The sequence below is a fragment of the Procambarus clarkii genome, chromosome 91 (genome assembly GCF_040958095.1).
Source record: "Procambarus clarkii isolate CNS0578487 chromosome 91, FALCON_Pclarkii_2.0, whole genome shotgun sequence".
In the NCBI taxonomy this organism is placed as follows: domain Eukaryota; kingdom Metazoa; phylum Arthropoda; class Malacostraca; order Decapoda; family Cambaridae; genus Procambarus; species Procambarus clarkii.
Window position 1 is genome coordinate 64,544 of NC_091240.1, and position 20,457 is coordinate 85,000.

The following is a 20,457-nucleotide window of genomic DNA, read 5'->3' on the forward strand; positions in this document are numbered from 1 at the left end:
TATAGGACTGCTGGTAGTTATAGGACTACTGGTAGCTACCTATAGCTACAAGCAGTCCTATAGCTACAAACAGTCCTATAGCTACAAACAGTCCTATAGCTACAAACAGTCCTATAGCTACAAGCAGTCCTATAGCTTCAAGCAGTCCTATAGCTTCAAGCAGTCCTATAGTTACAAACAGTCCTATAGCTACAAACAGTCCTATAGCTTCAAGCAGTCCTATAGCTACAAACAGTCCTATAGCTACAAACAGTCCTATAGCTTCAAGCAGTCCTATAGCTACAAACAGTCCTATAGCTACAAACAGTCCTATAGCTACAAGCAGTCCTATAGCTTCAAGCAGTCCTATAGCTACAAACAGTCCTATAGCTACAAGCAGTCCTATAGCTTCAAGCAGTCCTATAGCTACAAACAGTCCTATAGCTACAAGCAGTCCTATAGCTTCAAGCAGTCCTATAGCTACAAACAGTCCAATAGCTACAAACAGTCCTATAGCTTCAAGCAGTCCTATAGCTACAAACAGTCCTATAGCTACAAACAGTCCTATAGCTTCAAGCAGTCCTATAGCTACAAACAGTCCTATAGCTACAAACAGTCCTATAGCTACAAGCAGTCCTATAGCTTCAAGCAGTCCTATAGCTACAAACAGTCCTATAGCTACAAACAGTCCTATAGCTACAAGCAGTCTTATAGCTTCAAGCAGTCCTATAGCTTCAAGCAGTCCTATAGCTACAAGCAGTCCTATAGCTACAAGCAGTCCTATAGCTTCAAGCAGTCCTATAGCTACAAACAGTCCTATAGCTACAAACAGTCCTATAGCTACAAGCAGTCCTATAGCTTCAAGCAGTCCTATAGCTACAAACAGTCCTATAGCTACAAACAGTCCTATAGCTACAAGCAGTCCTATAGCTTCAAGCAGTCCTATAGCTTCAAGCAGTCCTATAGCTACAAGCAGTCCTATAGCTACAAGCAGTCCTATAGCTACAAGCAGTCCTATAGCTTCAAGCAGTCCTATAGCTACAAGCAGTCCTATAGCTACAAGCAGTCCTATAGCTTCAAGCAGTCCTATAGCTTCAAGCAGTCCTATAGCTTCAAGCAGTCCTATAGCTTCAAGCAGTCCTATAGCTTCAAACAGTCCTATAGCTACAAGCAGTCCTATAGCTACAAGCAGTCCTATAGCTTCAAGCAGTCCTATAGCTTCAAGCAGTCCTATAGCTACAAACAGTCCTATAGCTACAAACAGTCCTATAGCTTCAAGCAGTCCTATAGCTACAAGCAGTCCTATAGCTTCAAGCAGTCCTATAGCTACAAGCAGTCCTATAGCTTCAAGCAGTCCTATAGCTTCAAGCAGTCCTATAGCTTCAAGCAGTCCTATAGCTACAAACAGTCCTATAGCTTCAAACAGTCCTATAGCTACAAGCAGTCCTATAGCTTCAAGCAGTCCTATTGCTTCAAGCAGTCCTATAGCTACAAACAGTCCTATAGCTACAAACAGTCCTATAGCTTCAAGCAGTCCTATAGCTACAAGCAGTCCAATAGCTTCAAGCAGTCCTATAGCTACAAGCAGTCCTATAGCTTCAAGCAGTCCTATAGCTTCAAGCAGTCATATAGCTTCAAGCAGTCCTATAGCTACAAACAGTCCTATAGCTACAAACAGTCCTATAGCTTCAAACAGTCCTATAGCTTCAAGCAGTCCTATAGCTACAAACAGTCCTATAGCTTCAAACAGTCCTATAGCTACAAGCAGTCCTATAGCTTCAAGCAGTCCTATTGCTTCAAGCAGTCCTATAGCTACAAACAGTCCTATAGCTACAAACAGTCCTATAGCTTCAAGCAGTCCTATAGCTTCAAGCAGTCCTATAGCTACAAGCAGTCCTATAGCTACAAGCAGTCCTATAGCTTCAAGCAGTCCTATAGCTTCAAGCAGTCCTATAGCTTCAAGCAGTCCTATAGCTACAAACAGTCCTATAGCTACAAACAGTCCTATAGCTTCAAACAGTCCTATAGCTTCAAGCAGTCCTATAGCTACAAGCAGTCCTATAGCTTCAAGCAGTCCTATAGCTACAAACAGTCCTATAGCTACAAACAGTCCTATAGCTACAAACAGTCCTATAGCTACAAGCAGTCCTATAGCTTCAAGCAGTCCTATAGCTACAAACAGTCCTATAGCTACAAGCAGTTCTATAGCTACAAGCAGTCCTATAGCTACAAGCAGTCCTATAGCTACAAGCAGTCCTATAGCTACAAGCAGTCCTATAGCTACAAGCAGTCCTATAGCTACAAGCAGTCCTATAGCTTCAAGCAGTCCTATAGCTACAAACAGTCCTATAGCTTCAAACAGTCCTATAGCTTCAAGCAGTCCTATAGCTACAAGCAGTCCTATAGCTACAAACAGTCCTATAGCTTCAAACAGTCCTATAGCTTCAAGCAGTCCTATAGCTACAAACAGTCCTATAGCTTCAAACAGTCCTATAGCTACAAGCAGTCCTATAGCTACAAGCAGTCCTATAGCTACAAGCAGTCCTATAGCTACAAGCAGTCCTATAGCTACAAGCAGTCCTATAGCTACAAGCAGTCCTATAGCTACAAACAGTCCTATAGCTTCAAGCAGTCCTATAGCTACAAGCAGTCCTATTGCTATAGGACTACTGGTAGCTACCTATAGCTACAAGCAGTCCTATAGCTTCAAGCAGTCCTATAGCTACAAACAGTCCTATAGCTACAAGCAGTCGTATTGCTATAGGACTACTGGTAGCTATAGGACTGCTAGTAGCTGTACTATCATGTGAGAGTAATCGTTCCATCACCACACACAACTGGACTCGTGTATGGGCTTCGTAATATATAAATGAAATAAAGTAACTCTAAAATAAACATGATATTATGTGCTAATAATTAAGATAATCAGTTCGTTATAGGCAACTGTTGGTTACAAAGTTTGAGTACCAGGTATCAGCCAAATAAGTCTCTAAAACTGTTGGTATATTCTAAAAATCAGATATTATGTTCCCCACTCTGCTCTTCTTTCAATGTACTACTCGTTAATCTATCCATATCTTTACATACGGTATCTGTACATGGGTTCAACCACTGCAAATTACCTCAAGCCCATCATCACCCATCAAAAATGTGCTATCAGAACTATAACAAACTCTGCCTTCAGACAACACACAGCCCCTCTGTGTAAATCTGTAAAAATGCTAAACATACACTCACTCCACATATTCTCTTGTACTATTTACATTTACAAAACCTTGTTCCTAAATGCTAATCTTGCTCTGAAACTTTTCCTTAATAGATCTAACAGTTCCCATGAGCACCACACCAGAAATAAATATTTTTTTGATATGTGCGAACACTCCATGGTTATAAATGGACCCATTCTATGGAACTCACTCCCTAATGAATTAAACAAGTGTCCAACTTATACTTATCTAAAAGTAAACCAAAAAGTTCCTAATTTCTTCATAATTTCCCACTTTGTGGTACTCCTCTCGCACAATTCATTTTTTCAACGTTTTTCAACGACATTCAACGTTATCAGTATAATCTTTTCTGTCAATTTGTAATGTAGTTATTATGTTGAACTCAAATTATGTTATCTGTATTGTTTAGCTTCAGGACCCGCGGAACACTGTGTGTGTTATCTTGAGGTTATCTTGAGATGATTTCAGGCCTTTAGTGTCCCCGCGGCTCGGTCCTCGACCAGGCCTCCACCCCCAGGAAGCAGCCCGTGACAGCTGACTAACACCCAGGTACCTATTTTACTGCTAGGTAACAGGGACATAGGGTGAAAGAAACTCTGCCCATTGTTTCTCGCCGGCGCCCGGGATCGAAACCGGGACCACAGGATCACAAGTCCAGCGTGCTGTCCGCTCGGCCAACCGGCTCCCCTAGTGTGTTAGTGGCACTGCAGTAACGTTACTCTCACACTCCAGTGTGCCTACTGTCTCACCCCAATGTTTACCTTTTATATAAATAACAAATACAACAAAAATAAACAATACATAAACTAAGACTATGTTTTAAAACCTAATTTACCTAAGGGTCACAAACACCGGAGTGGCCTCGACGAGGACAGGAAGCCGGCGGCTTGTCAAAGGTTCTCTCATTTGTCCTGGTAATTTTTTCAAGCTGGATTTTGAAGTTCTGCAGAGTTTTGGCATTTACGGCTTCGACGGGTAAGCGGTTCCATTGGTTTATAACCCTGTGGGTGAAAAAGCATCTGCTGTTTTCAGTCTTACATTGTGGCTTGGTGAGCTTGAAACTGTTACCCCTTGTTTGTGTTACTTCTGACCTTTTGACGGTCTTGTCTGGTTAAATATCCTCCAAACTTTACAGTATTTTGAACGTTTCGATGATATGCAGGCGATGAGTCACAATAACGTGGCTGAAGTATGTTGACCAGACCACACACTAGAAGTTGAAGGGACGACGACGTTTCGGTCCGTCCTGGACCATTCTCAAGTCGATTGTTTCGATGATATGTCTAATCAGATTCGATCAGAAATCAGCTAATGTGGGCATCAGTAAGGCTGTGAAGACAAAACCCTGCATAAATGTATGAAAAATATAATTAAAAAGGTTTTGCACTAAGATTCATATTCAAAACCGACAGAAACGTCGGGCGGAATTGAGGAGTAAGTCGGCCAGGTATAGTTCCTGTGGGAGCGGGAGCGGGAGTGAAAGTGCCAGTCACTGCCAGCACAGTCACTCCAGTATGACTGGCGGCGCCTCTGACGACACAGTTACCACAACTGATCTCATTATGTCATAATATTGTGATCCTATAATTGTAAGTGGTAGCACAGTGATAACACTATACAAAAATAATGTCCCCCAACTCTGCTTTTCTTACACTACACTACTCGGTAATTTATTTCGATATCATGGTAATGGACTGGTCGCTCATCTCCTGGGACAGTGTCCCGACTTTCACCATGATCAAAAATTTTGTTTCTCAATTTGTTTATTGTTGCCGCCGGAGGCGACTAGTTTATTGTGCACCCCATACTCATCCTGTGAGCGGTAGCGCAAAAAGCATTACAGAGGGCACAAAAGGTCTTTATCAGACCTCATCTTAGATTATTACATAAACAAATTTCATCCCCCAAACTCCTCGAAAAGATCGACCCATTAATCTCAGATTACTACATAAACAATTTCATCTATCCTTCACACCTTATAGTTACAATGTCAGCTAGTTACAGAGAATGTTCTATTTCAAGAGCTATATATTTACAGTAAGTCATTATACATTAATGGTAGGCCTTATCGCTAATACATAACTGTTTGACAATGGAGATATTACAGAGTCATAGGGGAGCTGCTGTTTATTATTGGTCTTCACAATACACTTCTTGTTTCTTAATCTTATGTGGTTTATCTACTGGAAGCGTAATATGGATACAGTGCAAGGATTTCAGGTATTTTATCCTTGGTAATAAGATAGGTTGCCATATCATACAGCATGAGCTTAGATTTATCTCTAAATGGCTCAATTTTACTACAATCCAAGATATAGTGTTCGAGTGTGTGTCCCTGTCTTTGTCCACACACTTTACACGTGTTTCTCAATGTTCGCTCGAATCATATGTCCTTCATTTTAATCACTGGCGAATCTGATTCTTTTGACATTGCTCGTTTTGAGACGGTACTAAATAAAAATAATAATTTGTATTTAGACAAAAGTATATACATACATAGAATACAAGATAATTATATGATTCATGGGTAAGAGAGGTACAATGCCCGAAGCCACTAATACGCTCAACGTTTCCCGCATATGGAAAAATAAACAAATGACTTAAAACTAAATTAGATAAACAATATTGAATTGAAGTTGAGAAATATAAATAAAATTAAAATGATTACACAACTGAAACAGCGAAAATTGCAACAGAACTTATTAATTTTGAAGCATAACCAGAAAAAATGTATTTTTTTTTTCAAATTTTTACATGGTTTTTTTACAATCTTGAGTTGATTTCGGGGCTTTAGTGTCCCCGCGGCCCGGTCCTTGACCAGGCCTCCACCCCCAGGAAGCAGCCCGTGACAGCTGACTAACACCCAGGTACCTATTTACTGCTAGGTAACAGGGGCATTCAGGGTGAAAGAAACTTTGCCCATTTGTTTCTGCCTCGTGCGGGAATCGAACCCGCGCCACAGAATTACGAGTCCTGCGCGCTATCCACCAGGCTACGGGGCCCCCTTATGGCACATAGCTTTAGTACATCTTCAGCAACTTAAGGTTCAATAACAGCAAAACGTAGGTTTTCATTTAGGAAGTAAGGAAGGTTCCATATGAGTTTCTCAGGTAGTTCTTAGTTTATATTTTAAACTGTTGAGAGAAGAACAGTCTTTGATGTCACTAAGAAGTTGTTTCCACATTTTGGTATCCTTAATTTGCAGAACATTTCTGCTTTGATTAAGTCGCACTCTTGGAATATCAGAGAGTCTTCCAGGCTTGGTGTCTTATTTCTATACTTACTTATGGTAACTATGTGTCTAGGGCTCAACCAATACATTCTAACTCAAACGTATCATACTCAAACAAATCAGCTATTAGATACATAACAATATATGTATCTATATAGACATAATAATATAATATATATAATAATAATTGATATAGGATATATCAAATAAATGGTGCCCAGGATTTATTCAAGTCCATCATCATACTGAATATATACTGTTATCATTGAACCCCAGGTAGCCTAGTGAAGCGAGTCTACCAGATGAGTTATTCTACCCACCTCACTGGATTTGAGGAGTCAGGGGGGAAGGAAGTTTATTAAGTAAACGTCAGTGAATTATGACTAAATAGAGACAAGCAGAGGACAAACATCTTATAAAAGTTAGATGGAATGAAATGTCGACATTTTGTTACATGTGGTTACGTGTCAAGTCGTCAGGAATGGACGTACGTCGTTGTCTCCTGGGCAGAAGAATATAGTGCTTGGTAAAGTGTTTGAGGGAAGGCTATTTGTTACAAAGCGTGAGGAAGCTGCCGAGGAAGTCGTACGTCATTTCTCATTGATCGTGAAAATATTAGAGGCGACCTGAAGCCTATATATGGTGGTCGTGTCCTGTGTGGACTCTAATGTGAAATATCCTTCGAGTGGAGTAAAAGTAAGCAGGTGCTTCCGTGTGAAGCCTGCCAGGCGACTTTGTAGACTCAAGTCGGGATTGATAGAAGCTTTGAGAGACAGTCCAAAAAGATTTTGGTGGACGCCCAAGAGTAGCGCCAGGTAGGGGCACCAGAGGACAAGTGTCGTGCATCCTAAAATTCTGCGGTAAGCGCACTAAATTAGTTGATAGATTGTTTGTTACTGTTTGATCCTGTACCCAGCGATCGTAGAGGGCATTTATGAATATAGATTAGATATTTGATAAAGATAGTGTACTGATGTGATTCAAAGTCTGCTCTTCAAGCAATCGAAAACTTCTCCTGGAAGATCTACAGCAAGAACCTCATACTACCAATTATAAATGACCTAATTGCTGCACAGAGTAAAGGGTCTCGAATCTCCTTTGTATGGATACCTTCACACATAAATATAACCCATCATAATGAGACAGACATTGCAGCCAAATTAGCGTGTAACAAAGATGAAGTTGAATTAGATCTAGGTATCCCCATCTCTGCTGTCAAAACTGTATTGGTCCAAACACTCAGGTCTGATAGGAAAGAAATTACTGACTCCCAACGACCTGAAAGTACTAGTATAAAAAGCTATGATTTGTTCAGATCTGAAACCTATATCTATGGGCAGCACAAAACGTGGACCAGACTGTGCGACACAGTAGTTGCCAGGATCAGGTTGGGTTACCGTTACCTGTGGCAGGTGGCTGCAGGTGACGGATCTCCCAATCCTGAGCACTCCAGTTGCAAACTCTGTGAGCAGGAACTGCGACATGATCTCCCACACTACATCACCGAATGCCCAGTTATTAGACCTTTCAGACCAGTTGGCATGAGGTACCTGGAGCTTTGCAATTACTTTATTCACTCTCGTATTCTTGAAGAAATCCTCATATTGCACCCAAAATTTGCCAGTGCAGGCTACTGAACATCTGGGCCTGTATGACTAACCATCCTGCGAGATGGGGACTTTTATTACCACTGCTGCCTTATTCAATCTTGTGTTGATGATATCCTCAAAATGCATCCGGAGTCTGTCAATGCAGACTGCCTATCACATGCCTCTGTATGACTAACCATCCTGTGTGATGGGGATTTTTTAGCATCACCTAGTTATCTTTTTTTTGACACACTGTACTCCACTTCATATAGTTTAGGGTAGCTGTACTAATGCAGATGTACCTCATGTACTAATAAAAAAATGACTAATAGGCCAGATTGAAGCCGTTCCCCAAATAATGGTGACATCGAACCCCCCCCCCCCCCCCCCTCAGAGTATTCAGCGATTACAGGGTGATCTCCCAACTTATTATATGCACTCCAGTGTCCATTGCTGATAGATTGAGTACAGCAGCAGCAGTGTGGTTGCCGTGGTCGATCTTATTTTATCAGGGAGTGGTTGGGGGGTCTCTGTTCGCCAGTAAGTAAAGTATCAGTTAAGTTCAGGATCAAATTTATGAAATCCCCGACCTCTGATAATACATACTCCATACATACTCTTGTGCTCTTTGTACATACAAAATCTCTCACTACAATATTTACCCTGACTTAAGACACTTCTCAAGTCAGGGAAAAATACACACGGAGGAGAGTGATATCAAAGGTATCTAATTCACCGAAGATCCTAGAAGGACAAATGTTCCCAAAAATGTGAAAATATGGACATTGTACGAGGAGATGCACAACCGTAAGTGGGGCAGTGCAGCTCAAACGTTGCAGTTCCTTGGTGCTCTCATTGATAAGTTCAATTTACAGTGTCATATACAAAATATAGAAAGAAATCTAAAACAGTTGGAATTTTTTCTAACATCAGATAGAATGTACCTGGCGGTGCCCTGGTACATATATGACTCTCTCATCTATCCTTATTATTGTTGACATATTTTTTGAGATATATACAAGAGTTGTTACATTCTTGTACAGCCACTAGTACGCGTAGCGTTTCGGGCAAGTCCTTAATCCTATGGTCCCTGGAATACGATCCCCGCCGCGAAGAATCGTTGTTACAACCAAGTACACATTTTACTGTTGCGTTAAACAGAGGCTACAGTTAAGGATTTGCGCCCAGTAAATCCTCCCCGGCCAGGATACGAACCCATGACATAGCGCTCGCGGAACGCCAGGCGAGTGTCTTACCACTACACCACGGAGACTGTTTAATGTTGTTGGCTGTTGTTGTATCTGTGTCGGGGGACAGGAAGCCAGAGTGTATTCATACACGTTTGACTTTTATCGAGGTTCCCCCCTCCCCTCCCGAAGGCCGCATTACTGACCCCGCCCAGGGTACAACCCCACAACAAGCTGAGTAACTCCTGAGTACCTACTCACTGCTAGGTGAACAGAGGCAGTAGGTGAAAGGAAATGTGCTAAACCATTTCTGTCCCACCTGGGAGTCGACCCCGGAATTCTCGATTGTGCGTCGAGAACGAACCCGACTGTGCTACCGGCACCCTTTTTAAAATGTCCCGGTAGTACATTATCTCACCTATGGTATCTGTGCTTGGGGTTCCGGTAGTACATTATCTCACCTATGGTATCTGTGCTTGGGGTTCCGGTAGTACATTATCTCACCTATGGTATCTGTGCTTGGGGTTCCGGTAGTACATTATCTCACCTATGGTATCTGTGCTTGGGGTTCCGGTAGTACATTATCTCACCTATGGTATCTGTGCTTGGGGTTCCGGTAGTACATTATCTCACCTATGGTATCTGTGCTTGGGGTTCCGGTAGTACATTATCTCACCTATGGTATCTGTGCTTGGGGTTCCGGTAGTACATTATCTCACCTATGGTATCTGTGCTTGGGGTTCCGGTAGTACATTATCTCACCTATGGTATCTGTGCTTGGGGTTCCGGTAGTACATTATCTCACCTATGGTATCTGTGCTTGGGGTTCTACTACTCAAAATTATCTACGACCCCTAATTATTCAAAACAGATCAGCAATTAGAACAATAAACTCACTCCCCAGACAGCACTCGGCTCCCCTTACTTAAATCTTTGAATATGTTAGATATTAAATCACTGCACATCCTCTCATGTGTACTCTAGATATATATAAAACACTGAACTGCAATGTGAATCCTGACCTTAAGAGCTTCCTAGAGGGCTGTAACAGAACCCATGGGTACTTCACTAGAAACAAATATCTATTTGATATTCCATGAGTGCGCTTAACCTACGACATCTGGACGCAGATCAACAGGGCCAAAGGAAAATCGCCTCCTGCTCTGCCCATCATGTACATCCAGAGCAAGAAGCAGAAAGAATAGCAAATCTATTTGCTTCAAGAGCCAGTTCCACTCAACTTCCTCAAGCAACTCTGACTCACCTATAAAGACTTCAAGCAGCAAGATGAAAAAATAGACGATTCTTTAGCCTTATCTGACGAACTAGACTTTTCAATCTTAAAGAACTCAGAAGTGCTACAAAGAAAACTAAAAACACAGTTCCAGGTGAGGACAAAATCACTTACAACATGCTAGCCAAGCTAGGAGAAAAGGGTGGAAAAAGCCTTCTTGAATCTTATCAACAAAGCATGGGTGACAAGAACTCTACCACTCTCTTGGAATAGGGCTATTATTGTTCCCATTCCAAAACCCAAAGACCCAGGAATGCCTAGACCCATCTCATAACAAGTTGCCTGGCCAAAACTGCGGAAAGAATGACTATTAATCGAATTTAATGGAAAGCCAATCCACTGCATCAAAATATGTTTGCTTATAGAAAAGGTGTAGGAACCACAGAATGCCTTACCTCCCTCCAGGATCATATCAAGGACAAACCAGGAATCCTTATTTTTCTGGATCCTAGAATAAGCCTTCGAGCTGGCCAATGTTCCAGCTACACTGTGCTACCTGGTAGAATAACCTATTAACCATTTAGTATAAATTTTCGTACCAATCTATAATTTTCGATTGATAGGCTATAATTAATAAACCCCCCCAACTTGTGTGGAAATTGATTTCTGGGAGAATTTAAATTTATACAATATTGGCCAATTTATTATATAAATTTATACAATATTGGCCAAGACACTCTCGTTAAGTACTTAATAGCTATTAAGGAGCATTACAGGTCACCTTGAGACAACAGCCCCCAATCCAGGTTATGGCTGACTTAAATTATTAGCTGACTGCCTGTGTCAAGGATATTGAAGGGATATATAATACTGTCAAACTTAACAGTAAATTTTATAAACAAGAATTTTACAGAATACTGGGAAAATATGGGGTCATGCCACACTGTACTAGATAAATTCCCAGTTCCAATCTGCAGGAAAGATTGGGCATTCTTAACTAAGTTTATTACACCAGTAGGTCCATTAGCGTCTTGGCCTGTGTATACCACTGCACTACAGGGGCACCACTCCTGCCTACCACCACACGTAACGTTAAACACTAAGCATAATAACATCCTAGTGATTATACCTATAGAACACTTCATAAATTTCCTGATCTACAACACTGCATTAACTAATTGAGATTAAAAGTATACTTAGGTGTACAAATAGCTGAGCGAGCAAACAGTTCCTGCCTGCATGATATCCAGTGCTCCACTGAGAGTTTAAATATCTGGCAGAGGGAGGTGCGGTTCAGCTGGCTTTCCTCATGTTGCCAAACTATCGTTAATTCCCAAGTGCAACTAAGGTAACAATTAAACATAACCTATCGCATTACCTCTGTCTAGTAACAAATCATCCCCCTACGTGTATAGGAAGTATTTCTATCACAAAAATTCTTTACATAATGTGTGATAGCTGAAAACTAAGGTTACACATCTGTCCCTTGTACTGTATTGGGCAAATTGGCAACACCGCCTCCTGAAGTCACTCGGGGAAAATACTGTATGCCGGTCTTCCTGTAATGTCTACCGTTAATTACATGCTAACACCGCTGTAACCCTCACTTCACTCATTATCTAACGCTTTCTTTAATTGGACTAATTACTTTTGCATTTTGATAATTATTTTATAATTACTTGACACCTGGTTTGCATATAAGCATAAGCCTAGCTGTTTCAATCTCTGCCTCAATCCTATTTGCTCCAAAACACATGTACATAGTTCTATCATGATTTGCATATATTATATTACCTATTAAACACACTAGACACTAGTGTGTTTAAATGTCTAGTGAACCCTTTGCAAAATCACAAGAAACATGCAACCTAATTCAAAATGTTCAAATTAAAACATTAGCCTTTGTTCCTGTTATATTTAATTATGGTAGCTATCATTATTTATTTCTCTATCTCCCATTTCCATATAGAAATGTTAAATTTGCATACTGAATGTCACCTAAATGTAGTAGTAGTAGACATCCTTCAGTCTCTGGAGACTATGGAGTTGCGCTCTGGTTGCTCTCCAGGGCGCAAAGCCTGGGTAGGTCGCTATGGAGGAGAAGCTGTTACCCATGCAGCAAGTGCTCCCTCTCCACGTTGTTGAAATTATCCAATGGAAAGGCAAATGCCAATACACATGGTTCCAGCACCGTCGCAGGAGCTGCCAGAGCGAGGCCGAAATCGACAACGAATTGCCTTAGGGGCTCCAACTCCGGATTTTTCCTCGAGGTTGACTCCTGAAGCCTTTCCCAAAAGAAGGGTACGGCCGCAAGGCAGCGGAGGTTTAGAATCAGGGTTTTCCTTCCCCTAGATGTCCTGCCTTCCCAGGGTAACGAGTCCCATCTAACCGGAGCAGCTGGTTTTAAGGCGCCCCTTCCGTCAGTAAAAGCAGTTCCGCCGGACTTAAGAGACTAATTAAGCCACCCGTGTAGGCCAGGAGTTGGACTTGGTTGTCAGAGGCTATTTGAGACGCATACTGTACGGGAGCTTTTCATAGATCATGAGAGCTCGTCCCCCATTATCACCCCCTGGCTATGACAATCCTTGGAACCGTCACCCAAATTAGGCCTTTAATAAATCTCTAATTAGGCATACCACTTACTTATTCAAATTTCACACACTATTCTAAATAACATTATAGATAAGCCTAAGCCAGATAAGATTTTCCTGTAATTGGTGAATTGTTTTGTATTGCAGAGGATCTTGTAATTTTCGTGTCTGTTAGCCAAGTATATTTCACGTCATGGAAAAATAACAAAATTTGTTAGGAAAAAATAAAGTTCCTCCAAATGATTCCTCCAAATGTTCCTGTTGCTTCCATCGACATAATGGTAGTGATTTTGCTTCATAATATATAGGTAACGGAGTTGACTGTAAGGGCAAAACAGCGGTAAACATTGCGGCATCATCAACTGCTTACCACATAGAGAATGTGTACACAGAGAGGTGTGTTCCTCGCTTCTACGTGTATATATACTCAGAGTTAGTTTAAGTCCTGGACAATGTATGCTTACTCATTGTAGTCAGCCAGGTTCAGGTTACCTGATAGTCAGTCAGCTATTGTGGTGTCCTTATATTAACTCTCCCGCGGTTGATTGAACCTAAACCCGACACCAAACCTAGCTAGTGTAGGCTACACGCACGTGGATAGTCGAACTGTGTGGGTAGTTACTGGTAACTAACATGTTCAGTGACTTTAGTACCAACACTTCTAGTGTACCTGGTAACCAACATATTCTGTGTACCTGGTGACAAACATGTCTAGTGTACCTGGTGACCAACATATTCTGTGTACCTGGTGACAAACATGTCTAGTGTACCTGGTGACCAACATATTCTGTGTACCTGGTGACCAACATATTCTGTTTACCTGGTGACCAACATATTCTGTGTACCTGGTGACCAACATATTCTGTGTACCTGGTGACCAACATATTCTGTGTACCTGGTGACCAACATATTCTGTGTACCTGGTGACAAACATGTCTAGTGTACCTGGTGACCAACATATTCTGTGTACCTGGTGACCAACATATTCTGTGTACCTGGTGACCAACATATTCTGTGTACCTGGTGACCAACATATTCTGTGTACCTGGTGACCAACATATTCTGTGTACCTGGTGACCAACATATTCTGTGTACCTGGTAACCAACATATTCTGTGTACCTGGTGACCAACATATTCTGTGTACCTGGTGACCAACATATTCTGTGTACCTGGTGACCAACATATTCTGTGTACCTGGTGACCAACATATTCTGTGTACCTGGTGACCAACATATTCTGTGTACCTGGTGACCAACATATTCTGTGTACCTGGTGACCAACATATTCTGTGTACCTGGTGACCAACATATCTAGTGGCCTTGGAGGGCAAATTGCTGCGGAAAGTGAAGGGTCCCACGCATCTCGCTGATGAGTTCTTCCTGTGGTGTTGTGTAACAGCGCGTGCCTTGCTTCACCGGCTTCAACACGTGAGAGGATTTGTCTCTAAGAGAAGTATTTCTTCCTGTTTGCTCGGAGTGATGGTTTAGCAAACCCTTTAAAAGATTCTGCATTCACTTGTTCAACGGTCATGACTACCACAAATGCATCTGTCTTGGAAAATACAAATCGAATAGACTTGTTTTTGTGAATACGGTGTTGCGCCGTCACACTACGGTACGGAGCCTCCCAACCGTTAAACTTCATCTCGTCAAGAGGAACTGGGTCAGACCTTTCTTCATTATATTACCGAATGTTCAACTATTATACATTTTACACCATCCCGTGTGAGTTACCAGGAGGTCCGCAAATTTGTCCTCTCGATCGAGTGTATGCTTTAAGATGTCCTCATAACCCTTTAAAATCATCTCGCGAGATGAGTGATCTTTGTATATCTTAGACAGCTCTGAACATATAAACCTCTGTAACCCTTCATACAATTCAGGGAGCAGCATGAACGCCTAAGCAGCATGTACCTAAGTACATGTTTGCCTCTACCGTTCAGAGCCTCGCCCTTCTGTTGTTACCACATCCTCCTGTCTTGTTTCACTAGTGTATTGTTCCCATAGCCTAGCGTAGTGTCTATTATTTTGTTTTTAAAAATACTCATTATTTTTTTTAAATAATAGACCTCAAGGGTCTATTATTTATTAAACACCCTGGTATATGGAGCCTCGATGGCCTATTATTTTACACAGCCCCATGTATGAAACCTGGGTGGTCTATTATTTACACAGCCCCATGTATGAAACCTGGGTGGTCTATTATTTACACAGCCCCATGTATCATGCCTCTATGGCTTATTACTTACACAGCCCTTTGTATGGTGCCTTGGTGGTCTATTATTCACACAGCCCTATGTTATGGTGCCTCGGTGGTCTATTCACACAGCCCCATGTATGGTGCCTGTATGATTTATTATCTACACAGCCTCGGTGATCTGTTATTTACACACAGCCTCATGTATAGTGCCTCGTTGGTCTATTATTTACACAGCCCCATATATAGTGCCTTGACTGGGATATTATTTACACAGCCCCATGTATGGTGCCTCGACGGTGTTTTATTATGTTTACAGCCTTGTGTATGGTGCCTCTGTGGTCAATTATTTACACAGATTTAATTGTATATGGTGCCTCAGTGGTCTATTATTTACACAGCCTTGTGTATGGTTCCTCGGTGGTTTATTATTTATACAACCCCATGTATGGTGCCTCATTGGTCTGTTAATTATTTACAGAGCCTCGTGTATGGAGCTTAGTTAGTCTATTATTTACACAGCCTAGTGTATGGAACCTGGTTTGCTATAATTTACACAGCCTCAACTATTGAGACTCAGTGATTTATTATACACACAGCCTCATGTATTGACAATTGGCAGTCTATTGCACTAGAAAATTGTCTAGGTCTCAAATCTATGCTTGATTTGACTATCATAAAGTATATATCCTTCAGTTCGTTCCACGTGTTCACGACTCTACCACTGAAGGAGCGACTTACAGCCCTCTGGCTTTTTGTTGTGTTCTCGACTTTCCTGTGTATCTTGCACTCCTACTTCTCATCTGAGACGGTTTGACCTTGTTTCGTTTGTCTCTCTTTATCATGTATGTCATGATCATGTCTCCTCTTTCCTCCGGTTATTATGCTAGGCGATGGAGAAACCAAGATAGTAACAGGAGAAGCAGCAACCTGTCCTCACGATTAATACCTTGCAAATTTAACGTTATCGCTACAGAATCAAAATACGAGTAATTCAGTGAAATTAAGAGCATGGTAATACTGAAGCTTCCTCGGACTAATGATCATCGGCATGGACAGGTTAGGCGGATAGTCTAGGTTAGAGTGATTGTGAGCAAAACCACTTCAAATTCTACGCTTGTCAAATTGTGAGAACAGTTTGGGAGAGAGATCACTTTTACTGTAGGTTGCAGGGAGCCACAGCAGGAGGCCGTCAGTGTGTTGTGCGGTGTGGTCGGTGCCAGACGTGTGGTGTCTGACGCTCTGGGGAACGCTCCCCGACCACTGCTCCTCCTCGGTCAGTACTGGTCATTTGTCCGTATTTTCAGCTTGCCTCGCTAGAGATATAGGTCAGGATTCAAGCCCTGGGCCGAGAGAAATGGTTGGGAACCGATCTTTAGCTGTTCGCCCCTGATCACCCAGAAGTAATTAAGAAAAATTAGTACTTGACTTTTGAAAACTTTAAATTTTTAAATTTTGCCCCGAGGGGTGAGTTTATTGGGCAGCGCCACTCATCCTGTGAGTGGATACACCGCCATAGTGACAATATTGGGCAGCGCCACTCATCCTGTGAGTGGACACACCGCCATAGTAGCATGTACAACACTTCCTAATAGGAAAAAAGCTCACTGGGTTGTTCATTCTGTCACTTGTACCCAGACACAGCTGGGACTTGCTTAACTGTCTCAAGTGAACAACTTCTCAAACAAGAAGATTAACATTCGTCAACCCTTAAAATCTTACATCATCTTACGGATGCAAAATGGGGGAATCTTTTAATAACAGTATCTATATTTGACAAATGGTATTCTCCCAACTCAAACAATATGGGGTTTATTATTCTACACATATTTCTAATGTCTCTCAGATGTCCGCAGTCTCGTAGATAGTAGTCTAGGCGGTGCCCGTCATTCTCACCACAGATTCTGCAACTCCTCTGCTCAACTGTTATTTCCATTTCGAATCTCCGCCTGTCTGTCTCTGCCTATGTCTCATTATGTCTCTAACTGCCTGCCTATATTTTCGCTGACTCTCTCTTATATAGATGGCATAATAGTCTAGAATTAACGTATGGGTGGTCTACCAGTGGGAAAATATTACAAGTGCGCTGTGCCAAATATTAAACAAACATAATAGTTACCCGTTTGCTTTGAGAATGAGGTGAGGCTTGAGAAAGCCTTTGAAGCTGTAGGAGGATCGTCTGTTTATAGTGCTACGGACAAAGTACGGACAACAGAAAATGTAAGTAAATTTTCCAGAGATCGGTGAATAATGGAGTATATTTCAAAAAGAAAAAATGTATTTTGAAATTTTAGTTTTCAGTATATTTAGCTAGGTGTAGCCGGCAGACAGAACCCAAAATTGTCGTGGGAGACAGAATGAGACGCCCTGGCCTGCTGTTCCCTCTTGTACTCTGGTAACCCGACCAGCCATGTCCTTGTCATTCCCCAGACCATCCCCGCTCTCTTGCACATTTAAGTGAGGCTAGCCATGACCATCTGGTCTCTACTCTTGAACAGCCAGACATACACTCTCTTATTGATATAAATAGAAAGGTTACCCGGCTGCACCCGGGTCTCTACCCCCCTCTTATCTCCTTATCTCCTCCCCCTCCCCCTTCTCTCAGAAATTGTATTATTGATGAGCACCAAACAACTCTTTGAGGCTCTCAGATTTACTTTTCTTTTGTCTCTTTTTTTTCCCTTTTCCAATTTCCTTTTTTTCTCTGTTTTCCTTCTGTCAAATGTCTTCTTTTTCCTCCTTTCAAATATTTTTTTGTTTCTTTTTCTTCTCTCTTTTTCTTTTCTTTTATTTTCCTCTTTTTATCCCTCCCCTCTTCCAGTCCCCCATTGCTTCCCACCTCTCTTCCTTCTATTATAAAATGTATTATTAAGAGGCATCGAAACAACTGTATGGATCTACCAGAAAATATATTATTGCGTCCACTAAAAACTCAATGGGAATCACACCATATATTTCACACTTGACTCCTTGAAAATCGTCTGGGGGGGATGTCTATAACTGCTAATATTTCTTAAAGCATTTGACTTAAGCACACCCTGACCACCTATGTCCATCCCGTAACCCAGACTATTCCCCCTGCATATTTGGGTGAGGCTAACCCCAAGTATCTGGCCTGCAACTTTGGACAGACATATAATATATAGCTATACTATAGGATAAAATGTCTGCCTGTTTGTACTCACTTAGTTGTGCTTGCGGGGATTGAGCTCGGGCTCTTTGGTCCCGCCTTTCAACTGTCAATCAACTTGTGTACAGATTTTGGAGCCTACTGGGCTCTATCAAATCTACATTTGAAAATGTGTATGGAGTCAGCCTCCACCACATCACTGCCTAATGTATTCTAGTTGTTAACTACTCTAACACTGAAACAATTCTTTCTAGTGTCTCTGTGGCTCATTTGGGTATTACGTTTCCACCTGTGTCCCCTTGTTCGTGTTCCACACGTGCTAAAAAGTTTGTCATTGTCCACCCTGTCAATTCCCCTGATAATTTTCTAGGTGGTTATCATGTCTCCCCTCTTGGGAGCTACGAGTCTCCCTCTCTCTGTCTCTGTCTCTCTCTGTCTCTCTCTCTGTCTCTCTCTCTCTCTCTCTCTCTCTCTCTCTCTCTCTCTCTCTCTCTCTCTCTCTCTCTCTCTCTCTCTCTCTCTCTCTCTCTCTCTCTCTCTCTCTCTCTCTCTCTCTCTCTCTCTCTCTCTCTCTCTCTCTCCGTCCCTCCCTCACCCCCTCTATCTCTCTCTCTTTCTCCGTCCCTCCCTCACCCCCTCTATCTCTCTCTCTTTCTCCGTCCGTCCCTCCCTCCACCTCTCCACCTCTCTCTCTCTCTCTCTCTCTCTCTCTCTCTCTCTCTCTCTCTCTCTCTCTCTCTCTCTCTCTCTCTCTCTCTCTCTCTCTCTCTCTCTCTCTCTCTCTCTCTCTCTCTCTCTCTCTCTCTCTCTCTCTCTCTCTCTCTCTCTCTCTCTCTCTCTCTCTCTCTCTCTCTCGCTCTTCTCTTCTCTTGAACCAGAATGTCAGAGTAAAAATCGTGACAGTGCGTCGTTTAGCCCTCGTGCTACGCGGTCAGCGTTGCATTGATGCCGACCCTGACCTGCTCATGCTTGGCACGTACCCCACAGCAATTACTGTACACATTTTTATAAGCCTAGCCCTAAGCGTCTGCCTCCAGCCTCGGACGGATACCCAGACTTTCTATTTTATATATATAAATAATTGATATATAGATGTAAATGTAAAATAAATATACATGTTGAGGAATGATAAATGATTTATTTCCCAATACAGTGCAGGTGGAGAGCGTAAGTATTGGGAGTGACCAGCAAGTGATGGTGGTGGTGGGTGGTGAGGAAGAGGAAATACCAGAGGCCGGGGACAAGGGGGCGGCTGCTGGCCGCTCTATACCCGCCTGGAAGGACACGCCGCCGCCCCAGGAATGTCCCATTACCACCTCCTCTTAGGGCTAAGGCCTGGAGTCACGTCTTACTGATGATAATTGTCATAGATCGTAAATGATAGTAACAAAAAATGATAAGAAAATAATATTTTTTTCAGTTTGCGAGTGTCAAGGTTCTTCCCGATGTCCGTCGCCCAAAGAGCAAGAGGAAGCAGAGTGTTTGAGCGCCCACGCGAGCTGTGCCCCCGCGTGACCTTGTAGTGCAGCGTGGAGTGCTCTGGAGAGAAAGGAAGGTGGCGGCGGCAGCTTCACTCTCCAACACCTTGAGTCTCCCATACCTCCGTCAAGAGCACAGGCACTCTCCCACTGCCCACCCCGACACGCGCCATACCTCAGGCAGTCTCTCCATCTCCTCCACCCCGCAAGTCACACTTCCTCCCCGCCAGTTGTCACTGAAACACTCCTCTATGCTTATTATCTCTACATACCTCGCAACACTCGCTGATAAGTAGTGGCTGAAAATCTGAATTGTGCGGGAACAGTATCGCGTAGGAGGAAACAACCGAGGATCTGTACTGTCGATCTTGGGACGATAATTCAGCAGTGCGAATGAGGATGTTCCTCGCTTTCCCAGTGAGTATCTGTCTTCCTCGTGTGTGTAAACTGCCAGTCTTCCCCGCACCTGCACCTGACACATATATAAGGTCTATGTCATGGGCACAGATACTGGGACTCGTTTATAAGATCTATGTCATGGGCACATACTGGTACTCGTTTATAAGGTCTATGTCATGGGCACAGATACTGGTACTCGTTTATTAGGTCTATG

At 42.3% G+C, this 20,457-nt stretch overlaps 2 protein-coding genes across 2 annotated transcripts in view; both read left to right on the forward strand.

Annotated features, from left to right (window-relative positions):
* The window catches only part of LOC138359505 (uncharacterized), a 28,546-nt gene extending 8,854 nt beyond the window's left edge, over positions 1-19,692 (forward strand). The window contains exons 3-4 of the mRNA XM_069318838.1: positions 100-2,651; positions 19,525-19,692. Coding sequence (XP_069174939.1) covers positions 100-2,651; positions 19,525-19,692 — 2,720 coding nt within the window. The remainder of the gene's footprint in view (positions 1-99; positions 2,652-19,524) is intronic.
* LOC123773850 (uncharacterized) overlaps positions 16,432-20,457 on the forward strand; it is a 20,016-nt gene continuing 15,990 nt past the window's right edge. The window contains exons 1-2 of the mRNA XM_069318901.1: positions 16,432-16,512; positions 19,787-20,261. Of these exons, the coding sequence (XP_069175002.1) occupies positions 20,238-20,261 (24 nt within the window). The 5' untranslated portion in view covers positions 16,432-16,512; positions 19,787-20,237. The remainder of the gene's footprint in view (positions 16,513-19,786; positions 20,262-20,457) is intronic.